At 40.1% G+C, this 25,376-nt stretch overlaps 1 protein-coding gene across 1 annotated transcript; it reads left to right on the top strand.

The window, feature by feature from the left end:
- The first annotated feature begins 2,167 nt into the window (after positions 1-2,167).
- ATP1B3 (ATPase Na+/K+ transporting subunit beta 3) lies at positions 2,168-25,376 on the top strand. Its single transcript, XM_030226944.2, has 7 exons — positions 2,168-2,446; positions 9,866-9,994; positions 13,527-13,634; positions 15,143-15,330; positions 16,080-16,130; positions 21,030-21,116; positions 24,234-25,376. Exons 1-7 carry the CDS (start codon positions 2,338-2,340, stop codon positions 24,402-24,404), a joined length of 843 nt encoding a protein of 280 aa, XP_030082804.1. The 5' UTR covers positions 2,168-2,337; the 3' UTR covers positions 24,405-25,376.

Here is a 25,376-nt window from a genome sequence, read left to right as displayed (position 1 = left end):
TTTTTCAAAGTAATCCAGTCTTTTGTCAGGTGTTTTCTCTTTCAGAAAACAAATAAGCTGAAATGTGGAAGCTTCATATTCTATGTGAGCTTGTTTTCTGCTCCCTGGATAATTTTTCAGTACTCTTTGAACTATCACTGATATTTCCCTGCTATTGTAAATATCAGAAGTGGCTGCAGGTGTTTTTGTACCATTTCTTCACCATCTGTGCAGATGCCTGCTTTCTAGAAGACAAGTTATTATGCCCATTAGATTGCATTAGTTCTTTTCCAGTTGCTGTGATGTAGCACTGCCAGGGCTGTGCTGGTCCCTGTACCAGGCCAGGGCCCTGCCCACCCAGCCCCCACCCTGGGGCTGATGTCTGGACCTGGACTCTCACAGGAACCATGTGGCAGATCAGGCTATCCTCATTCAGCACTTTGTGTTCACTGGAGGCTGGAGGGACCCTTCCATTATTTTACCTGGCATCAGTGTGTATCTCATGGGTTTATATGTCCATGAGTCAGGATACTGACCCTCCGCCATCTCAGAAAGAGTTTGATTTTCAGTGGGGGTGTGGATCCACTGTCTCATCCAAGTCAAGCTGAGCTGCAGGAGATGGCTGATTTTAAAAATGAGCATAATAGTTAAGACTAAAACTGAGCCTCTGAAACTCAGTGGAGCAGAGTACAAAAAGATTCCAACGTTTTAGGTTGTGCAGACCGCAGAGTTTTGATGATGCCAGATAATACTAGTTCCTCTAATACTTTAGCTTACAATTTCTTTCTTTCTGTTGATTGCATAATGTAGAGCTTGGTCATTCCTTAGAGACAATTTGATTTTTTAAATCTATATTAATTTCCACAGTTCTTTGCATTGAGTAAACTTTAATGTTATTGAATCCATTTGGTGCTCAGTCCAAAAAGATTGATATAGGTACATTTTGCTAACGTGTTATTCCCTAATAGTGTAGGATACCTATTTGAATAAACTGGGAAAAATAATTCAGCAAAGCAGATGTTAAAATGGAATGACAGTCAGTCTTTGGCTTGGTGTCATGTAGAAAAAGAATAAAAATGGAGATGGCTTATTTCTGGCCTGAAATGTGATCTATTAGCTGAGCAGTGTGACAAGGAGTAATTAGTGAGTGATACGTTATTTTCTGTTGTTGTTCTACAGCAAATAGAATTTTTTAGTTGATGTACTGTAACATTTGAGACTACTGGAATCAGACGTTCAAGAGGCAAATAGGTTTATTCTATTTTATACTTTACACTTACTGCTTTCTGGCAATATTGCAATCGTTGTAATGATTTGAACTAACCATGCTGATAAATATGTAATTCCTCATAAGACGTCTCTTACATTTTTAAGATGTAGTCCGGTGTAGCTTTTTCACTCGGGTTTGATCTCTTACTATTTTTAAGAACTGCATTGATGTAGGAGCTCTCCTGTCACACGTGAGTTTTGCGAAGTCCCCAGTTAATGCCATTACCGCCACTGGCTGAGACTTCTGTGAGGGAGAGCAAACTGGAGCCGACCCCCGGGGCTGGGGGGCTGCCGCTGCTCCGCTTCCTACTGGGGAAAGAGAATTCCAGCTCCTGATCCGTGCCACAGAGTAAATGGAGGCTGCTGCCGTGCTGCCAGCCGGGGGATGGGAAAGGGGGTGCGTGCTGTCTTACACGGACCTACAGGAGCGCGACTGCAAGGGAGCTTTTGAGCCCTTATGCTCCAGGAGTCACCTTTCCAACAGCCCTTCTGTAGTATCTTGACACATTCGTGTTCTGTCACCCCGTGTTTCAGGGCGGTGCAGGATCACAGGGAGTGCCGAGATGCGGTTACACTTGCGAGCCTTTCCGTCGCCCGGCACTTCTCTAAGATGGTTGCGCAGCAGGACCCGCCCCGCCGCGCGACATCCCCGGCGCTGCACCGGCCGGGCACATGGCGGGGTCACGGGTGCCCGGAGCCGGGCTGGGAGGCGCCCGGTGGGGTCGGGGAGCGGCGGTCAGGCCAGGCCGGGCCGCGCGGGCCCCGCGCTCCGCCCGCGCTCGGTGCCGTCCGCTCCGCCAGGCCGGGCCGCGTGCCCCCGCAGCAGGGCGGCGCTGGCCGGCAGGGGGCGCGCGCGGCAGCGGGGATCGCGTGTGGGCGGAGCGCGGCGGGGCCCGCCCGGCGCGGGGGCGCGAAGAGGGAAGGAGGGCGGGATTGGGGAAGGTCCCGGCGTGCCCGGCCCCCGCCCGCTCTCCCGCCGGGCGCCGCGGCCGCAGTTACTTAGCGGTTGGGAGCGGGCGCTGGCTGTGGCTTTCTTTGCTGGGGAGGGTTTGCCGCCGGAGGCGCGACGCAGCCGCTCCTCGCCTAGCCATGGCTAAGGAAACGAAGAAGCCCTTCCGCCAGAGCATGGCCGAGTGGCGGCAGTTCATCTACAACCCCAACAGCGGCGAGTTCCTGGGGCGCACGGCGAAGAGCTGGGGTAAGCCTGCCGCGGGGGACAAGGGCGGGGTGAGGCACAGCGAAGCCGAGGGGCGGCGGGGAACGGCCGAGCGCGGGAGGTGGGGGCTGCGGGGGCGGGATGCGGGAGGGCCCCCCGCGGGGCTGAGGGGACGGGATGCGGGTGGGCCCTCCGCGGGGATGGGCTGGAGGGCCCCCCGCCGGGATGAGGGGACGGGATGCGGCAGGGTCCCCGCGGGGATGCGGAGGCGGCGCGCACCAGGTGAGGCGGCCCGCGCGGTCGCGGCGGCGCACGCGCCCCGGTGCCCGTTACAACCGCTGGTCTAAAAATAGCTCCGTCCGTGACAGCGGGGGTGGGGGTCGGGGGGAAGGGGGAGTTCCCGGAGCGAGTCCCGAGATGACTCAGCGCCCGCCCCGCAACCGGTGCGGGCTCGTGGGCTCCTCTCCCGCCCGCTCTGCCGGGGGCGCCCCGGGGGCCGCCGCGGTGCGGCCGTGACGGGTTTCCGCCGCGAGGTGTGGGGCGGCCCCGCCCGCGGCATCGCCCGCGCCGCTCGCAGCCTGCGCGTGCCGGGGCAGCTCCCCCGCTCCAGCCGTGCCCGAGCCCCCCCCCCCCGCGCTCCAGCGCCGCCCGGAATCCAGAATGAATGAGCGCGAATTGCCTGTGTGCTTGGAGCTGCAGTTCGGGGAGAGTAAAGGAAAATCCCCAACTCCCCTCCCCAAAAGTTCATTAGCCCCAATTCCAGAAAGTGATCGTTGTGTGTGGTTGTGCGTCATCGTGCTAAATTTGTTCCAGCGTAGGGCTTCTGGGCCTTTTATTTTCTTAAAGGAAGCTTTAAATGAAGGCTCTCCAATAAAGCCTGTGAAGGCAGTGTTTATTTTCCTATTTTCAGGTAGTCATCCTATTGCTTTCTTCGGAGCTGGAAAGCATGTTATCGTAATCTGGTTGCTTCCAATAAAAATATTTTGATTTTCCGAGTGTGTTTTCTCATATTAAACAGTTGTACAAATGCTTAATATTAGGATGTTTCTTCAGTCCTCATGGGACGTGTTTACTGACTTCAGAAAATGCTGCGTCTCCTCCCAAAACTTGGATGTAGTTGGGATACTTAATAGTTGTGCTTACAAAACCAACAAGGCTCTCAGCGTGGTGTTAAGGAACAGGCCAATACATCCTTGGCCTTGACACGATCTCAATGAATGCTGATGTTGAAATAGCGAGGAGGAGCTTTAAGCGGACGGTGCTTGGGGTGTGCTTTCTCTGCCGTGCCAGTATCTCCTGTCTGTCAGGAGAGGGCCCGAGCTCTGACTGGAGTTCCCCTCCATTCAGATGGAAATAAGAGCTTGCAGCTACTCAGCCAGTTGAATAGCAAAGGATAGGAAATTTCCACTATGCTGTTGTCTAGTGATCTTTCTGAACAGGCAGGTTTCCTCAAGTGCGTGGGCTGGGTGTGTGGATTGCAGAAGTCTGGCTGTGTCATGAGTCTGAGCAGCACAGACTGTAGATATGTTAGAAATAGCTTGCAAGTTTTTTGTTGGTTGTTTTTTTTTTAAGGGGAAGATGAAACCATCTTCTTTGTTTAAACCTATCTAGTAGGATAAGTCACCTAGGATGTTATTAGTCCATGTTAGACCAAGGCCAGTAGATAAAATTCGAAGTTGAGATGATTTAGTTGGTAACTGAGTTTCCACAGTTACTTTAGAAAGTATCAATGGACAGTTTGAATAATTTCACTTCATTAAAAAGAAAAATTATAACTAATAATAGTTATAATAACTATTTTATTTAGTAGCTTAGGTGATTGGCATGTGGTTACTACTGTATACCATTTCCTCAGCCTGGACATTAGGAAGTGAATGTTCAGTAACCCCATATTTTCAGTGTTTTGTTTGTTTTGGTGTTCCATGATTAATATCCTGTTCTTATTTAATTTAATTATAATCTGACTATTTTGGGGCATGGTGTGTGGCTTTCTGTTTGGTTTAACTTTTTGATGGCAGGACACTAAGTGGGTGGCTCTGTTGGCACAGAAGAATATGCAGGGTTAGGTCTCCTGCTCCTGCAATGGGGGTGTGAGCTTAGAGCTCTCACCGACTACAGTTGCTTTTCTGTTGCTGGTCTCTGGGCTGAATGGCGAGGGCATAGGGGAGGGGAGCTCTGGTTGCCAGCCTACTGGGTTGTCGTGTCTCCAGGGACAGCACGATGAGAATTCAGCTGGCTCTGGTTCTTCTGTGCACATTTCTCTTGTCTCAAGACAGCTTTCTCACAGAAATAAGACAAGAGCAGTAGAGAAGCCGTTAAGTAATTATTCACAGTATGTGCATGTTTTCCCCACTCTGACATAGTCTGGGGGGGCTTATGTAAATGGTAACTGCAAGGCAGTGATTCTCTGTGAATGCCAATGCTGTGGCATTGGAGTACTCCTCTATCTGCCATTTCCAGTTCAGGGTTTGTGAAAAGATCAGACACGAGTGGTTCTGTATTCATTTGTCATGTAACAGAGGTTGCATTTTAGGGTTTGGTGAAGAGTTGCTTTTTACACCTTGGTGAAAACTGGATATGTCTCTTCCTGCAGAAAAAAATTGGAGATTTTCACCTTAATTTTTTTCAAACTTGAGGGGTACTTCAGTTTGAATCTTTCACAAGTTGATATGCAAACCTACACACACTCTCCCCCAAACTCTTCTATTTTTAATTACTTGGCATAATAATTTGTTGTATTAAAAGAGACAGAAAATACTGAGAAAACTGCTGACTTGAGGCTGTCCTGTTCTCAGCAGCAAGGCATGAGGGGTGCTGATAGTCCTCGAAGAGGCGATGAGGACGAGGGTGGGTCTGGGCTGCACCCAGCGTTTAATCAGGTATAGCAGAGAAAGAAGGACTCAGCAGACTGCTGGGTGGAGCCTTCCTGCAAGTAAAAGGAGGATCAGCATCAGTCCTGCCTGTAATGGCAAGGTGCTGTGTCTGCCTGGAGTTAGCAAGGATGGAGTGAGATCATCATAAACCGCTTGTATTGAGATGCTCACTGCATAGTCAGGTGTGTGCATTGTCTTACAAGATAGTTAATTCTATTCACATAAGGTTAATAAAAAAATAATTTGTGCCAAAAAAGAAGGGCAATGTAGGCTGTAGTAGTACTTGGTTACACTGGATGTCACGTCAGGTGTATTTAAGTCTTTCTGTAAAGCTGGTTGTGTCAGGGTGTTCGAGGTAGAGGTGGCATTGCCTTGACGTGCACAGAAATTCAGACCTACTGAATTTTCTTTTAAATGCTTAGTTGTATTTTTTGGTGCACAGATAATGTAGTTATAATTACAAAGACCCCACCAACAAAACCCAGCACCTTATTTCTGGGAAAGCTTTCCCCCATGTCAATGGAAATACACTCTTGTTGGCCACCATGACAAAGTATCTTTGCTTCTTTTTTTGTCTTTGCTTCTTTTGAATTCCTGGTTGGAATTCAGTGAAGACAAAAAAAGTGCTGTCAGACTTTTAACTGCTTTTCTGACATGGTTATTCTGTCTTCCTTATTGCTGTTTTGAGCAGGGATTTACTGTCATTTAGCTTTCTTCATGAGTAGTGTAATATTAAACATTCTGGCATCACTGTCTGCCATTGCAGTAGAGTATTTTATTTTCCTTGGCTCAGAGCACTCTGAAAAAAGGCATCTTGCTTTGTCTTGTAACAGATATCAGTATGCTCTAGTAGTACAGTAAGTGTATTTTGTGGTGGTGGTGGGGTGTTCTAAATTTTTAATCATGGCATTAGACCCTGTCTTTTGGGATTCTTTAGGAGTGTAGCCATGTTCTGTGTGGAGCCCTGGCTTATTGTGACACAACATGTAACATGGGACTGAGGTTGTATTTCTAACTAGTTTTTTTCTTCCTCCCTCTGCTGTCACCCAAATCTGGAAAACAGTAATTCTCAAATGTCCAAGGAGTAAGATTGAAACATGATTAATGATTATTTAATGTGTATAGTTAGGTTAAAGTAAGGAAGTCATCTGCAGGTGGACTAAAACTCCTTGATGTTCCTGGTATTAGTCAGTAGGAAGATCACTTGAGTATTTAAATCCCTCTTGTTAAAGATTCTGAAGGACAATCATGCAGGTGATAGGATCTGAGTGGCATGAAATCCAACAAACTATAAAAACAATTTAATTTTTGTTGTTGCAGGTAATGTTGAATAGTTGCTACCCTGTTTGTGGGAGTGCTTATATTGATCCGTGTATGTATCTAACTAAGCATTACGTACTGGTAGATTTGTCAGTCTGGTTTATGCCTGAGTAACATGCTTTTCATTGCTTTTGCCATGTGAAGTTTGGAAAGCTTGTATTCCATGGAAATGATGGCCAGGTATGTGATATCTTGCAGTCACCAGAGTCAGAAATTCTTAATTTTCACAGTGGCAAAGTGTTTTGATTCCTGCAAATTAATTCCAGCTAATGATAGTATCAATATGTTGGTTTAGAATTTAAAGTCTTCCATATTTGACTTGCTTGTCCATGTGGTTAGGATTCGAAGAAGTGGTTTTGGTACTGTGATGCCCTGCAAAAAGAAAAGCAAACCAAAACAACTAGGTAAATTTTAATGCAGAATTTTGGTTTTGAGGTTTTTTTGTGTTATCATTTTGGTGTACAAGATGTAAGTACAACAATTGAGTTGGGTTGCATGTTAGATGTGGAGGCTGTACTTTGTTTGGAGGAAATATGGAAGATAGCTTTTCACTGTTACTTGGGTACATCTTGTTTCCTGACAAGAAATCCAGTGTTATGTGAAGTTATTTTGGCAGAGTTTCTTGACAGGTTATGGCTTGCTCACTGTGATTAGCTAAGGATAATTAGTACTAATAGGCTCACAAAGAGCAGCTTACTCAGTTTGGAGCTGTTGGAAGTTGCAGAGGGGATTTTTGTTGTTTGTTTTTTCCCTCTTTTTAATGTGGCAAAGTAATGAAAATGGGTCGGTTTAGTGGTCAGCATTCTGCAGTGCATTTACAAGCTGTATTAAAATAAAGATTAAACTTTGTTGGGCTGGGGGAGGCTAGTGGAGCTTCAGGGCCGTGAATCGTGTTCTGCTGCACATCCCGGTGGTTGGGCTGCTCTGGGAGGAGCGGAGCTGGGGAAGGTGCAGTTGTCACTGCAGTCTCCACCAGGGAGTGGGGACCACTGTTAGCCCTGTACTGGTGCTCCCGCCAGGCTGGGAGGGGTGCCCAGCTCTGCCCTGAAGCTGCCCTTGGTGGGGAAGGGGTCCCAGCGCTGCCAGCCCTGCTGGAGTGAGGGGCTGTGCAGGTGGGTGGGGCACCTGTGACCCCACTGGGGAGAGCTGCCCTTGTGGCGCCTGCCCTTCAGGGTCAGAATGCAGGTGATGTGGTAGTGCTGGCCCAAGGCAGGACTCTTCTTAGGGCTGTGTCTGCTTAGAACTGCATTCCATGGTGCTCTGATTGCCCATGTTATGCCCATCAGTTTTTTTCTTTTTCTGGTGAAGTATGGCATATTGTTTTAGAAATTAAATACGAGCATATTCTGAAATAACTTCCCTGGTTTTCTTGCTTTTACTCTACTTGCCACAGCAGCTTCTTGTCTTGTCTTACATGTCAAATTCTTCTGTTCCATTGGGACTGTTTGATGAATGTCTTGGTCACTTGATGGAAAGTGTGCTGTCTAGGGAGTTTGATGGAAGTATCCAGCAGTTGATTAACTTGTATGGATCACAATGAGAGCTGACCAGAGGTTTTGTAAGGGAGCTTTTTTGTTTGGTTGGTTTTATAATACCCAGAACACAGTGGATATTAATCAGAAGATCCTCGTTCTGCTTTAAATCCAGTTAAAGCAATTACAAGCTTGTAGGTAAAACACATTGCTGCTGTGCCAAATACACATGCAACTCTTATAATGGCTTTTGTTGACTAGAATTTCTACTATTTGTTTTTATGTTCTCGTTGTAGCAGCTAACATTTCTAAATAACCTTAGCAATCATTCACAATAGATGCCCAGCTGTCTTGTTCATTATAGAGTAATCTTGTTTTTGTGTTTGCATACTTTGCTACTTCTACTTGCGGCATAGAATCTTACATCTTGGTGGTTTCAAGTGTGTTTTAAATAGCTGATCATTTTCAGGTTATTGTAGATTGGTAGGTAGCTTCATCAATGTATGAGATTGAAAACTAAATCCAAATGGAGAATCCACTGACATTCAGCTGGTTGCTGTTGAGAACTCTACTTAAAAAATTTGGAAACCATGTCATTATTTTAACAGATGTACACAAAATTCTTTTGGGAGAAGTAAAACGGGTTCTTGGATTTTTAGCAGTCATGGGTTTCTGGGTACCATACTGCACTAGAGGCTATTTCAGTGCAAAATGCAAGCATAGTTTTTGGGACAGGAGCCAGGGCTTAGGTTCCTTCTGTCTTATTCCAGTGGACAGTACATAGCACTGGGGTACAGTTGTGTTTACTTTTGCTCTTTCCTTTTCTGTGAAAGGTTAGAAAGTTCTGCACTTGGTTCTGTCAAGTGTCAGTGGTAGGATGTTGCATAATGGTTTTGAAGTGCATTTCTTCATACCCAAGTTGCATATCTGGCTTCTGATAGTGCCCTTATGGCTAGAATATCCAATAAAAATTGAATTTGTGTCAACATTTGGTTATGTTTTTCAATTAGGCTCTCAGTCCAGGCATCCAGTCCCCTCAGTACTTAATAGCTCCCATTCTTTTTGACAAATTCTTAGTCTTAAAACAGAATCCCACACATTTATTTAGATTGGTATTGAGTGCTCAGTTAATGAAACAATTTGAAGCTGGTAATAATCTGTGTATCTGGTAAATTTGGTGGGGTTGCTGGGTCCCTGAGGTAGATTGGTAAAGTAGGTGTGTGTGTTAGGCTGGATAAATCTGAAAGGAAGGCTTGGTTTGTTTTCAGAAACATGTGGCAGAAAGCATTTTCACCCTGAGAAGTGTCTTTTAACTGGGCACGTGTGAAGGACTACTCTTGTGGGGAGTTCCCTCAAATATCAACTATGTTATTAAAGCAACAATTGCTTCCTCCCTGCTCTGGATCCAGTGTAATAATTTTATCTTTTCCCTCAGTTCTTTCGTTTTCCCAACAACCAGATACAAAGCTAAAATTCTAGTAAACAAGTGACAATTTATTTTTTTTGTAATGCACGGCTTAGTAATTTTTGCTAGCTTTCCTGTTTGGCCTGAAGAGTGGTTTTTAATGCTTCTCTCTTGAAAATAGAGATGCCAGAATGGTCTGTAAGCTTTAAGAATCAGAAGGTATTAAGAAAACCTTTTTGTATGCATTACTGTGCACTGTGCATTACATATGTATGCTAGAGGCATATTTATGATTACAAGCATTGTATTGCTGATTTCCTGTTTCTGATTTTCAAAATAGGCAATGGAATTAGATGAAACAAAAATTGTAATTTTAACTTTTTCTTTACAGGATTGATCTTGCTATTCTATCTGGTATTCTATGGCTTCCTAGCAGCACTCTTCACATTTACAATGTGGGTTATGCTTCAGACACTGAGCAGCGATATACCCAAGTACCGGGACCGCATTTCTAGTCCAGGTAACGCTGTATTTATTTTTTCATTAACCTCTGTCTGGTTTAACAACTGAGTTTCATTTGAGAGCTCTTTTGAAATATGAACCTCTTATGGGAAATCATCATTATTCAGTTACTTGCAGGTTGCAAAGGTAAAACTCGGTGTAAGGCAAGTTATATATGTTTATACCATAAATTCCATAAATTCAGGCAGTTGGTTTTTGTATGGGTTTTTTTGCTAAATTTTGCTGTTTTTTCCTTTAAGCTCCTGTCAGTTGAATTTGTCATGTAGACCACAATTTTGCCTGCAGATCCACACAGCATGCTGATGTAGAAGTTGGTTTATAATTTAATCAAATTGCTGTAAAGCTACTTTAAAACAGTTCTCTTGGATGAGGTGGAAGGCCACCTTGATTAGTGTTTGATACTTTGCAGAAGGTACGGGAAGGCTCTGTGGGTGTGATCTGCTCAAGAGCATGTAAGGACTGTGGGATAGAGCCCTATGCAGAGTTTTTATTACAATATTAGATAATTTCCAACTGACATGGAAAGTCTGTGGATTTCAGGGATTGCAGACCTCTTACATAAGGGTCTACTAGAGGAAGGACCCTGTTTATGATGAAGCTAAGTCTGTGTAACACGTAGCTGCCACTGAAAGTGCTGTCTTGCTTCCTTTGTGTACTGCCCTCCTGTCTCACTGTTGGATGCTTCAAGAAACTAATTGTATATTTAAAAAACCAGCCCTGTACAAATAAGAATGAGTAATAAGGTGGTTGTCTTCACCAGTATAATAATATATTGGGGGAAGCGAGATGATGTTATTTTTTAAAATACTTTTTTCCTTTTGTTGAATGCAAAGCTCTTAAAATGGAACATCATCTTGCAGCTGTATCCACACTTAAGATGGTACAGTGATCTTTGAGCAAGTTGCAGTTGGGCCAATGTGAACAGAATTTGTTTTGGTGTAGTGTTCTGGCTTCTCTAACAGGTGTCATATTGTAAGGGATTTTGAGGATTTGTGCTGTTTTTTCAAATTAGGAATGGGCTAGATGCTCGAAAGAATAATAGAACAAAAAAAAAGAGAAGAAAAATAAATGAGGGAAGAAGAAGATGGCTTAGTTGACCATTTCTCCCCATTTCCATTGTGTCTGTTGTGGAAGTCAGAAGCATCGTAGTGGATGAAGCTGTGGGTGGCTGTGGCTTAATGCTGGGCTTGAGTGACATTTTTTCTCTCATGTAGTTCAGGGTATTAATTTTCCTTGGCTTTGAAATAAGTCATAAGGGATGTTTGTTTTTAAAAGTATATATTCTGCAATAAGTTTTTAATTGAAAAACTCATGTAACATTTCTGAATTAAGTATCTTTATTAACCATGTCTTTAGTAACTCATACATTGAAGTTAATCAAGTTGCTTGTTTCTGTTTTAATGTTTCTCCTTAACTCTGTTGTTTTTCATTTGCAGTGAGACATGTAATGTTCCTGGCTGTAAACTTAAATTCTTTTAAAAAACCTAAAATCTACACACAAAACCTGGATGCCGTAGGTCAAAGGTTCTCCTCTTACATTGAATGTACTTTGAAATCTCACAATTGATTTATTTTATAATTGATACCTGAATTGCTTTGTACACTCGGATATAATAGTATAAATCAAATCCAGATGATTTTAAAACCTTTTTTGTTAAATCCCTTCTGGAATTGTAAAATAATGTAATCTCTTTCACAATCCTAGATGTGATCCTATGCTGAGGCTGTAAATTCTGTTCCTCTAGAAGTGCTCAAATCCTACATCTCTCACAGTCTATGCATCAGCGCTTCAAATAGCTTCTGTAGAATTTATACCATAGTTTTTAGGCAGAAGTAATCCACTGGAAGTGGAGTCCCTTCTTCTTAGGATGTTTCTGACATTCCCCTGAAGCAGTAAATCTCATTGAGTTATTTTTTTCCTTCATTGATGACTGGTTTAGTTATTTTGTTGTATACCCTTTGAAAAATATCATTTAAGTCCTTCATTTACATTATAGTTCTGTAGATAATAATCTCTTATCCCCTAAAAGCTCCTAATGTGTAAAAACCCTCCAGTGATTTTTCAGCCCTGCTACTAATTGCCTTTTATGTTGTTGAATCCCAGTTCAGTGTGAAGGCCAGAAAATTACTGTAATGGTGCAAAGTAGTCTGCAGTCAAAATATGGACTGTTAGTCATTAAGGCCTTTACTTGGTGGTGTCCATGGAAATAATTTAACTGCCGTTACTGCAAAATAGAGGATTTATGATTTATTTGGAATCCTGTAAGAGACCTAGAATAAAAGACATTAAATTGTATCTGGGGTTTTTTTAAATCTGAAGAACATTTGTTGGTGATGAGTTTCTAGTATAGATGTTTATTGTTTGCAAGTTACAAGTATTTGTGAATAATTTCTGCCTTTGGGTCAGAAGCTTGGCCATTTGTGTAGGTAAATCCTTAATAGACCTAGGCTGATGAACTACATACTCTGATGGTTAACTACAGTAACCTAACTTTATTTTACTTTCTTAAATGTTTATTTTTTTATGAAGACGGCCTGGTTTTTTGGGGGTGGGATTTTTTGTTGCCATCAGGTACCTGTGTGAGTGACAGCTCCTGGTGGCCCAGGCTGGGTGTATCAGTGTGCCGTTTGCTTTTACCTGCTCCAGAGAAATCCCTGAGATTGAACTCTGCAGCTTTCTGGGCCGTATGCTGGGAAGCAGGGGGAGTTCAGCTCTTGAGAGGGCCATGCTCACTTAATTCCTTGTGTGCCTTGCCCGTCCTCCAGCTGAGGCTGGGTTCGGCCTTTGGTGATCCATGGGCTGGTCCCTCCTGCAGCTCTGGCCCCTGCCCCTGTGCCCCCAGCAGGCAGCAGAAGGAGCTGGAGCTCTGCCGGGAGGCAGCTCCGGAGCCCTGGCCGAGCCGTGCCCTGGGGCTCTGTAAAGTGTCTCCTATTCTCCATGGAACAGGAGGTTCCACACATATCAGCTGTGTTTGAGGAGAGGGAGGAGAAGACTGAATAATTATTTGACTTGTCTGTTTTGACTGGGGTAACTTTCAAGCCACCTTTATGCATAATCAAATTTTAATTTTTTTTCCTGGGTTTCTGTGAGAATAATACAATCATAGCTTCACTCTCTATTGCCTAAATCTTTGAACTGTTGCTTGAAGTGAAGGTTTTCTGGGTGTGCTTTTAGGTATTTTTAAAATTATTTTTAAAGCTTAACTTGCTGAGTGTGGAAAGTGGATCAATAAAAATCTTTGATTTAAAGTGATTAAACTGCTGATTTTTTGCTTTTCCTAATCACTTGGTTTGGTTTGTGAATTGCAGTTATACATTGGGTTGGATTTAAATGTTAATTAATATAATGCTGATTTTGATTACTGGCTTCAAGCACAAAGTACCTTCCAGTACTGCAGAATATAGGGGTAACATTATTGTTTCTTTACAGATAATAGACATTTTCCAATTCATGGATGTTTGAGTAGGGGTTAGAGTGGTGAAGGAAAGATAAGTTGCTTAGTTCCTAACTTAAAGTTTTTCTTTTTAAGGACTTATGATTTCACCAAAGCCAGACACTGCATTGGAATTTTACTTTAATAGGAGTGACAGCCAATCATATTCAGAATATGTTACTACACTTCAAAACTTCCTTGAATGTAAGTTACTTAAAATTGCCCAAGTGATTTAGGAGTCTTAATCTTGAGTACATTATTTCATTTCTTGCTTGTGCTTACTAATTGCCAATGGAGACTAATGCAAGTTCAGGGTTACTGTAGATATGTGTGTTATAAAAGTCTCTATTTTACAGAAAATGGTGACTAAAATGCCTGTATTGGACAGTGAGCCTGAGCATGAGGAGTTGTCCAGTACACACATAATGGAGAGTTTTGGGTGATGTGGTTATTTAAAATTACTGTAACATGTAGAAATTACATGTGCCAAAAGAATTTAATTTAAAATAACATGTTATTTTAAATTAAATTCAAGACCTATGTTATCAGATTAGTCTTAATCTAAATTATTTGGTTACTGAGTGAGAGTACTGTAGTCTGAAGAATTTGGGTGTCTGTTTGAAAAATGAGGCACACAAAGATTAAATTATTTGCAATGTATTGATTTTTCACTCTGATACACAGTATCTACACACAAAAATATTAAAACACTGAATTTAGAACATGGAGAAAAGCTAATACAGGACAAATCTGAAGGGTGGAAAAATCACTGGTTTGTAAATATTTCACGTATGTGCCTATATGTACACTTATTAGAATAATATGGAAATCAGTTGAAAATATTAATAAGTGTAACCCCTCAGAAGTTGTAAGTCAGAATGAGGAAGGTGCTGTGAAATCTCACCTGTGTGCATGAGTTGCTTTGTTAGCTACAGCTATACTTGAATCTCTCCATATTCACAATTTTGGTGCCTACTAAAAGCTTCTATGAGTAGGCTTTTCTTTCAGAGCTCTGCCAAGGGTTCCTGAGAGGAATGCTGCATTTCATGACTACCTGCCTCTCCTGCAGTTCTTTGGGTCTTGCATCAGGATGAACTTTCCCTTTCTCCATTTCACCTTATTAGCTGGGAGATGGGGTGTAAGGGAGGAGAAAAAAAACACAAAGTGTCTTAAATGGGAGTCATTTAGCATTTGTGACAGTGTGGTCTGTGCACTTCAGAAACACAAAGTGAGAAACAACTTGAGATGTTAGTATAATATAAATTGTACTATCTGATGTAAATGTAGAGGCAATTTAATATTAATTATTGCAATACTTTCAAGTTTCCTGTGTGTTTGTAAAAGAAACATGTGGAAAGGGAAATCTGGTTGAGTTTCCAGATAAAAACTTGATTTTTGTATTTTAATAAATTATTGGCTTAGCATATGTGGTTAGTTTATGTACAGAAATTCATGAAGTTGTGATTGTTACAATTTTAAAAGCAGGAGAGCATTCATTCTTCTGTAATAGTCTTTTTCATTCAAGTACACTGCTACTTGTCTTTAGGCTTTGAAAAAGTGTTTAAGGTGGATGTAAGATACAGTGCTCTGAAAATACTACTTTGAGAAAACTCTTAGGGAAGTAACAGGATAATTATTTATATAGGCATCTGCAGGTTTTGGCTGGTTATGTGCTTTATACCATTGATTTACAAGCTGTTTTTGTTTCATAGCATATAATGATTCAAAGCAGTCACAAAACATAGACTGTACCCGGGGGAAGATCTTTGATCAGAGCGATGCTGCTGTTAAAAAGGCTTGTCGATTTAACCTCTCTGACCTCGGACAGTGCTCTGGCAAGGAAGATGCAAATTTTGGCTATTCTAAAGGAACTCCCTGTGTGCTTGTGAAAATGAATAGAGTAAGTGCCTGCTTATCTTTTAGCTCTTAGTACAAGGGCTCCCAACTACTGCTGTATGAAAAAATACTGTGGAAAGGACTGAAATATGTGTTCAGTTTGCTACTCAAGATATTTGCATTTCTTTAATAGTGTAATTTACTGAAACATTGAGCAATTCCAGAGAGTAAACTTCTTAAGCATTCTAATACTTACCAGTATTGGCTTTGACAACTTGAACCAAAATATCTGAATCTTGTTTTCAGAAGTATATTGTTCTTTGCTTTTACTTACTGTTCTGTGAAACAGATTCTAGACCACTCTGCAAAGTAAAGTGCTGTACTTCGTGTCTGTGTTCCAGAACTCTAATGTAATAACTCTAATCTAATGTATTCTGTAACTCCTAAACCATGAAAGGTGAGGAAAACTACAAAGTTTTTGACTTTTCAATGATGTCCTGTTACTGATTGATGAATGATGTACCTGTATCTTGAATTGCTAAGTGGTTTGAGCCATTAAAATTATATGCTAAATGTAAAATAAGAAAACAGTACTTTCTGTTACTACTGTAAATATTTTGAGTTAACCTGAGTAAACTATTTAATTTAACAATACTTTAAAACTTTTAGTTTAAAATTGTGTTCTGAAAATTATACTAGATAGACTTAGTCCCTATATGAACTCATAGTTAGTGAGGGAAAAGTTCAATTTCAGTCTGTAAAAATTGAAAGTGGGAAAAAGATCTGTAAATATTTTAACTTTGTCTCCTTTAGATAATTGGATTAAAGCCTGAAGGAGAGCCACATATACAGTGTACCCCTAAGGTCAGTTCAGAATGTAAGAAATAAGTGTGTTGTTGATTTTCCTTGTGATTACAATGAATAATGAAGTAGTTTATTTCACTCTTCCCTTCTTCTTAAAGATTCTGTTCTTTTGTTTGTGTTTTTCACCTTACTGTATGTCTCATTTAGTTTTAGTGTCTTTATTTTCTTCAGTGTACCTATAGAAACATTTGTTGGTTGTTCTTCATCCGTAGATGTTTGAGCTACCTGATTTGATTTAGATTTGAGGAAAGTGCATACATGTGTATTTGTGGTCTTGTTTATTTATTTATTGTGAGTTATATTTTGTTTTCCCATTTCATAACCTCTATTTTTATTTTTTCTCCATGCTGCAAGTGCACCTTAGACAATTTTATAAATGATGGGTAAGACAACTGTGTGAAAACTAATGTTACCACTCAAGTAAAAGTTGCCTTCAAATCAAGTATAAACTACTTATAATAACAGCTAATCTTTGTGTATTTGTTATGTACCAGTGGATTTAAACAGAATGTTTTATTGCAATTATAATAATTACTTTGACTTATGGGTGTTTTTCCTAGACTGCTTGGGGAGCAGTGAAAGAGTTGGTAAGTTTGTAGCTTGAGCAAGGGGCAGACTCCTGGCTTTTAGCTTCTGGTGACTGATAAAAGTGTAGGCTGGGAAATACTGGTAGTTAATGAGACAAACACTTGTAAGTGTTTCTGCCTTCATCCTAGATACCTGTGGTAGGCACAGTTTTTAATACATGATTTTTGTGGGGTCTCTGCAAGTTTTGGTCTCTCCAAGACAGTCCATAGCAAGCAAAGGTGATTGTTCCTCTTACTTGAGACTGATTTATTTGCTTCCATTCACAAACCTCACATTCTCTTGAACAGAATAAAGCAATTAACCTCTTTCTACTTTTACTAGTACTCTTTCTTCTTTGACTTGTCTAATTTATAATTTTTTTTAGCAATGTGATATTCCAAACTAGATAGAAGTTTGCCTCTGGCTGAGGTATTGTGACAGCCTTTCTCCCTTTGTGATCCCTTTGAAAGCAAGGTGAAGCTGTTTGGAATACACTAGTCTTTATTTTAATTGTTCTCCTGTTTAAATCATTCTTCCGGTTATTTCCCAGTCTATATTTGTAGATGTGACTTCTCAAAGTTCACTGCTTTGAATTTCATAGGGCTGTTTTTGGCCCTCCTCTGTCATTTTTTGTGGTCATTTTAACAGGATCAAGTTCTTTGAAGTGTTTTGCCCTACTTAGCTTGGTGCCATCAATGAATGAACTTGGGTTTGCCTCTCAAGTCCTTATTGAAACACGGAATAGGCTCCAGAGCAGTCATCTTCATTTCCACCAGAAATGCCTTGTGAGGTGTTGAGAACTAATGTTCAAGTGATTTATAAAATATTGATGGCAGTCCTATTTTATGATGAATTTCTTCAACTTTTGTCTATGGATGCTCTGAGACAATAGTAAAAACTATACTAAGCAGATGATACTTCTTCTTACCCTCTTAACTGGTTTCACTAGCAAAACAGTAAGCTTGATAACAACTTGGTCGATCATGGTGGCATTTTTTGGTTGCTCATGGTGGCACTTTTTGCTATATTTTTACCCTTTGGGATACATAGAAGTGATTTGTGTGTGTTTCCTTGCATCTCCTTTCTATAAGTATGACATTCTGCTACTGCATCCACATAAAATTTTTGTGATCTACACAAGAGTGATGGTTATGATTTTTAAAATTAATAATCTTACTAATTCTTTAGTGACTTCCAGGGAAGTATTTGTCAGGCTTTGCTACTTTGAATGCATCCATTTTATCTTTATTAGCCTATTCTCACCCTTGCTCATAATAATTTACTTGCTTAGGAAAGCTTAGGTACCAGTTAGAATTCATCCTGTAGATTAACTGTTCACTGATTTTTATTTCCCTTTCATCTCTGTTTTTAAATATTTCTTACAATTAAGAGTCACAGAGTGGATAAGGTTGGATGGGACCACAGTGGTCATCTGGTCCCACCTCCCTACTCAAAGAAAGGTCATCCTAGAGCCCATGGCACAGAGTTGTGTCCTGACAGTTCTGGAATATCTCCAGTGAGGGAGACTCCACACACTCTCTGGGCAATCTATTCCAGTGCCCGATTACTGCCCAGGAAGAAGGTTCTTCCTCATGCTCAGATGGAACTTGTGTGCTTAAATCCTGCATGTATTGAGAGCAATGTGGAGAAGTATCTGCCTGGACTTAACACACCATCTGACTTTTAAGTGGTATTTTTGCTTTTACAAGTCTCTCAAATACAAAATTAGTTCAGTAGCTTCAGTCTGCACATCCTGCCAGTCTTGGCCACCTGACACATAATTTTAAGTTTTTCAGTGTGGAATTTATGTTCTTCAATAAAGAAGGTGAATCTTCTTTATTCTCCCTGCACTTTTTGTATGGGATTTTTTTTTAATGGAAAAATTTTAGATAGATGGGTAATTTCAGAGTCAGCACACTTATAGCTGGGGATGCTTCTCCCTCTGCCCTCATGTAGTTGAAGCTGTCATCACTGTAATTTCTGTAGATGAGGGATGTGAGTGTTTGCAGTGTCAGACACTCAGTCCTGCAGTGTGTAGGAACTAATCTGCTGCAGTGTTGAGAATCTCCAGAAAGAGAAATAAACCAACAAAATTTGAAGATCAGCATTTTAGGTCTTTAGTTTGGGGCCAGAGTTGTGCAGTTTCACATGTGCTAGAACAACTTGTAGCAGTATTTATTACAAGTTAAAACAACCTTTACTGAAAACTGATAAATTTGATGGGGTGTTTTGTTTTTAACTAGAGAAAAGAAAAGAAGCCTTAATTCCAAGATACATCTATTTCTGCTGTTTAATGGCCATCTTGACTTTGTGTTAGGTATCACTTTGTAGTTGACAAGAATGAAGAATGGCTGTATGAATGACACACTGTGCCTTGCTTTTGTCAGCATACTCAGGATCTGAGTTAACTTGCTCTTTGTGATAGAAATCTGTTGTTTTACAGCTTCTTCTAATGAATACTGCTCTTTATCTTCTTCATTTCTTCTTATAAGTGATTACAGATAATTCCTTCCTAAATTCTTTCCTTGGGTCTTTATTATATTATTTCAACATCTGGTAAATTCTTCTTTCTAAACTGCAGTCTTAAGACCCAGTTAGAGGTGGAAGTCTGTCTGTCCAGCTACGTTGTCCAATTTTTAGATTTGCTGACTGTCAGCAGCTCTTTGTGGAAACTACATGATAAGCAGAAAAAGTGACACTCACTAATGGACTGATTCTTAAAGTTCTTCAGCAAATGCAGCTTGTTTAGGTCTTTTTTAGTTTGCTTTTATTTAATTGTGAAGGGATATTAATTAGGATTGCTTATTCAGGAAGATCTGGAACCACCCAGCAGTTGCATTAGATAGGCAGCTGCATGTCCCAGAACCTCCCTGCTATTGCATTGATAGCCTAATGCATATATTTAGTGTATAGTGATGACTGCATGCATGCCTTTTATTTAGCTGCTCCAGAAAGCACTACTTCTGTTTACTTTGCCTATGTTATTCCATATGCTGATTATTTAACCATTATTTCAGCAACATACTTTAAAAGTAAGTATTTTCAGCTGCATGAGCTTTAAATAAAATAAAGAATAATGGTGAAAATCAACATATTCCTGCTTAATAGTTATATGCAAGCTCAAGGTCCAAAATACTTAATAAACTTACATTAATTATTGCAGTAATTTACTGCAAAGGAATGAGAATGTGGCCATATCCTAAAAAACTATTGTATGTTCTTTTGAGGAGGTGAAAAGAAAGTAATCTTGAGCTGTGGCTTGTTCTTAACCGCAGTAAGATCAAAACATATTTATCTTCTGAATTTTGTAGGGATCTATTTAAAATTACAGCTCTTGTACAACAACAAACTTGCTAATTAACTTTGAACTTGTGAATTACATGGAACAAGCAGTGATGTTCTGAACTTGCATTTAGCATTTTGGGGTGGTTGTTTTAATGACATTTCTCTTGCTTATGGTAATAAATTAATTTATTACACAAGGTTACAGATGTGGGCATTTCCTAGTGGTATAAACTTGGAGCAGCTTTTTATTCTGCCAGGATGTACAGTCTTGAAGAATGTTGTGTATAGGGAGAGGTGTTTGTGTATTGCTATACTGATAACTTGTGTCTGGACAGCTCAATCATACATACATGTTTTGTATATTTTATGGATTGAGTGACTCCTTAGTCAGAAATTAGGCAGCAGCTTTGTAGGTAGCTTATTCTTATTCCAGGATTTGGGGTTGCAGGGTCCTGTTTAGTGATAAGGCCTGCATCTGTGTATATTGTTGCTCTGGGGGAATTATATAACTCTGGCAACATCACCATTTTAACCATTTGGGTTTCTTCATATCTGTCCTGTATTTGAAGGATAGAGGGCACCTAATGTCAGGAATGACACTGTTGCAGAGAGGTGTCTGTGGTTCTCTGTGAGGGGTTGTATTGAGAGGCTTAAAAACCTGGCTTCAAACAGCACATGATTCACCAAAAATACACAGGCTTGCTTGGAGATACTTGGGATTTTAATTATATATGGGAGGTTGGGTTGTTAAATTACTCATTACAATGAACATACACCCTCCTTCCCCATTTCTTTGACTCATAAGTGTGAAGGCAGGCTGTCTTTGACTCGATTGCTAATTTAAGTACTGCTCATCCTTACTGCAGCAGATGTGTGCAGCGTGTGACTGCCAAAAGAAATCCGGTTTGAATTATTTTATGAGTTTGTAAGTCAGTTGCCCTTTTTTAGGTATCTTGCAGTTCATCACTGGGTTATAATTTTAATTTTGTGTTCATTTTTATGCAAGCAAATGTTAATTTCTACTTTCCTTGCTGTCTGCAATTACAGGAAGAAGGCATGGTTAACATAAATTATTTTCCTCCTAATGGCGCAATGGACTTGATGTACTTCCCGTACTATGGGAAAAGCTTGCATGTAAGTACCCCCTAATGATGGTCTTCACTTTGTGTTTTGTTTCTGTGTGCATTTACAGTTTCTAGTAGCAGATTAATTCTGAAGTTTGAACTTTGTAATGAGGTGCTGCTAAGGAATATTGCAGATGCAGATGTTGCACAGCACTCAATGAGGCTGGAGACATGCTTTGGCAGACATGAACAAACTGGGCATTGTCCTCATGGAGGAGTGGCTGTACACTAGCAGTCTTGAGAGTCACTGCTCCTTTTTGCTCATTGAAATCTTTTGGAGTCTGAGTGCAGGGAAAGGCAGGAGAAGTAAACTGTCTTCATGTACAATACACTTTCTAGTAGTTAAACCTTGGTGTTTCTGTATGGGATGTTAAGCTCATATCCTTGTGGTGGTGTTGATTATATTTCTTTATGGCTCTGCCTGTCATGGTTTCTGTTTGCCCTGTTTTATGAAGAAGGACTTCAATGCAGCAGATAGGTTTGGGGTTTTCTAAAATTATTGTGGTAAAAACCCTAAACCCACTACTTTATGAACACAGTATACACAGAATTAAATCTCCAGTTTCTTTTGAAACTTCAATTTAATCTTTTTGTTTTCTTGCATCAAGTTGTGGTCACTGTATGCAGAAAATCTATACCTTCTATAAAACAGAAAATATTGCCTCTTACTGACCAAGTTATTTAGTCTGATAAACACTGTTCACCATTGGACATAAAGGTACTTTTTCAAACATAAATCTATTAGATCCATAGTGTACCATGGTGGGTGGTTGTAATTACACCAAAGTGATTTTTGTATTAAATTACTCCTTTCTCAGTTATTTTTCCAGTGTACTCTATACTTAGAGCAGTTCCACAACATTTTTAAACTCCCATGGCTTTTACTAATGCGGAAGGAGCTTGTTTTCCTTCAACATTTGCTTTCATGTTACTTCTGGGTAATTCTGTATTTTCCATTTTGTTGCCATGTTATGAATTGGTACCCCATCTATTCACTTAGGGATTCAAATTAAAGAGAGATTGCCTGTGCTTCCAACAGCTGGAGTCAGTACAGACTCTCTCCTGTTCTTGGAATTAAAGAATAGGGAAAGAGAGCACTGCTTCCCTAACAAATGCAAAATACAGCATCTGTGCACCTTAACATATCAAGACCCAATTTGTACCAAGGATGGGATGAAGAATTTTACTAACAAAATTCCCATCTTGCTGCTATACTGATGGAAAATAAAGATTATGAAAAGACACTAATGAAGATAGGCAAAACACAGTGCTATTCCTTGCTTGAATTAGGTGATTTAGAAAAAAACTTTTTTTATTATTATTTTTAATGTTCTTTGTCATATGGAAGAACAGGGGCTGTGGTTTTAGGGATTCTTGCTTATGTAAGGCCTAATTCTCCTAACATTATCATAGTGAGAAAAAGAAGACACAGTAAGAAGAGTTGTGGGAAGTTTGAGTATTTGACTGCATCTCAAGGGTGTGGATTGATTCCTTGGCTCTGCAACAGAATTTTTATATTACATCAGTGTGGAATTGTTAAATTACTTTATTCTGTAAAGGAGTTAAGATTTTAACAAACTTGCTGCTTTGGTTCAGGTAGGAGCCAGAAAAATACTAATAATAATATCTACAGTTTTGTGATCCAGAATGGTTCTTGTCTTTTGCTGCTTAGTACAATGAGCCCAGCGCTGACCTTGGGGAATGTTCCCTTTTTGAGATGATCTGACATAGTTAATGGATGCTGCCTCTCTTCCCTCCTCCTCCAAATTTTATACTGAGTAAAAGTCCATTTTGGTATCATCTCTTTTCAAAACATCATAGTGTGCCCCTTTGGAAAAACCTTGATGGTGAGAAGACTTCTCTCCCTGAGGAAACATCGGAATTTTAGTTCTGATTTTTAGAAAACTCCAAGTGTGGTATCACCCTTACAACTGGGAAGTTTTGAGGGAGTCTTGCCTGGCTGCATTTCCTCCCTCCCAGTCTGAAGTTTATGGGAGCACAGGAAAATTTCTGATCAAGTAAAACCATTATCCAATGAAAGCAGCTACTTCAGTCTGTTTCTTACTAGTTCTTAAAGATTTTAGCACATCTACTTCGATGACATCATCCTTTATAAATGAGACTTTGAGTATTCTCTAGTGTGCTCTTTGGTAGAGAAGATAGCCTAAAACCAACAGAAATGTATTAAATACTCTTTTAAGTTGATGAGGATGAAGTTTTAAAACAAAATTTTGTTCAATTAAAATTCAAGGTTTATACTTACATAATACTGGAGTGTTTAGTCCACTGTCTTACATTAATTTTTACCTGGAAAAGAATTTTGCATAATCATCAGTCAGCAGTACTGACCTAAAAATACTAATAAATTATGGAAATGCTTCATGAACATTGCATAAAATGCTGCCTTAACAGTGTATAATAAGCTCCTATTTAATTCATAGGCACTTTACAAGAGAATGCAAGTTCTCATTGAATTGAGTGTGAGGTACAATATTGGGTTGACAAAAGAATGGAATTGATTATACTCTCTCTCTTAAATTTTAATTTTTACAGTAGTCACAAGTTGTAATTGTTCCACCATTGTCAGGATATTCAAGGAAGGTTTTATGTAAACCTGTTAAACAGATAACACCTTTCAGAATGGTTTGTTGCTGAAAAAGTAAATGGGATAGGGGAGAAGGGAAGCTGGTTTATTAGTATTTGTTGAGCCAAGCTTTTGGAAAAAAACCAACACTTTAAACCCTGCTAGAAGAAAAATTGCATTCTGTAGCAGATTACATGCACCCTGCCAGACAAACCCAAAGCAAGCAGAAGAGTGGAAGACACTCATTTCTGAGGTCCTGTCATTGAAGGTTTCTAGAAGAATTTGAATTAATAAAGTAGAAAGTCATATGCATCTTTAAGATACTATCTGTGACTCAAATTATGTTTAATATATTAGTTAAGAAATAGTATGAAGAATGTCTTTGTAACCTGGGAAAATAAAGTGCCTTACCTGAATCAGATTGGACTTTGAAAAGTTGGGTTCCTGATTAGCTTTTTCTTAACTGTTCTGATGGATTATATGTTAATTTAATGCCAACTTACTCTGGTCTCTCAAATATTTCCCCATCTTTCTGTTTACCAGGCTCACTATTTGCAGCCTCTAGTGGCTGTTCAGCTAGCAATTACCCCCAACGGTACCAAAGAAGAAATAGCAATTGAGTGTAAGATCCTGGGCTCACCTAATTTAAAAAATCAAGATGACCGTGACAAGTTCCTGGGACGAATTGCCTTCAAAGTTCAGATGTCTGAATAGCTGGAGTAAGCACTCTCCACAAAGTAAATGTTGTGTTGTCTGTTTTGTATCAGCTGGACATGCCATTCTAGGATATGAGACCACCTTGAAGAATGTTAAGGTGGTTCATGGCGTTCAGGGTAGCATAATAATATGCTTCCAAATTGTATGTTTAAATTCCCTTAAAGTAAATGCCTATCCTGCTTTTTGCCTGCCCTGTTGGAACAGTGTACAGACTATAGTTATGTCATAGGGACCTGTAAATAGCTGTTTTCAAACACATAATAATGGTGACCTTTGTCCTGCTCTAAAATGTGGTTTTATCCTCCAAGTGAGTGTCTCAAGCTTAATGTGCTGTGCTCTGTAAATATTGTATTGATTTAACACTGGTTTAACTGTCATATCTCAATGCTGACACAGTTAGAGGGATAAATAATAAATGGTACCTGATTGACATAGTGATTTCTTTGTAAGAGTAAACACCTCCAACATAAATCGTGTGTATGGGAGTGGGTGGGTCAGTGGATGGATGGCTGTGTGGAGATGCCTTAAATTGTAGACTGGGTGGCGTGGGAGAACTGAAGTGGATTTTAAGAGTTGGTATGAATATCTGAAAGTAAGTGCTCAACTAGTACTTTCTTGTGCTTGTCACTGTGCAAGTATTGTGTACATGTAATAGTTGGTATAGAGTTTGGTGTTGTAGCTGAGGAATTGAACCTTTCCTTGTGTTGTTAATTGCTTGTAATATGTGGAGCACAAATAAAATCTACACTATTTTGAAACTTTTTAGTTCAGAAATATCAATAGAAAACAATTTAAATAGTTCAGGATCCTGGTAACAGTTGTACAACAGAGCTGCTTGAAAGAAGTGGCCTCACTATTGTGGGAATAGGCTTTGATTTTCCAATGAAAACAATTCTGGAAGAACCTCTGTTTAAGGAAAAAAAAGGAACAAGAAAGGATTGTCTTGATTAAACATTCTTGTTTAATTTA

Source organism: Serinus canaria, chromosome 9 (assembly GCF_022539315.1).
Source record: "Serinus canaria isolate serCan28SL12 chromosome 9, serCan2020, whole genome shotgun sequence".
Classification (NCBI taxonomy): Eukaryota; Metazoa; Chordata; class Aves; order Passeriformes; family Fringillidae; genus Serinus; species Serinus canaria.
Note: the sequence above shows the minus strand (reverse complement) of the source record. Positions and strands in the feature narration are given on the sequence as shown.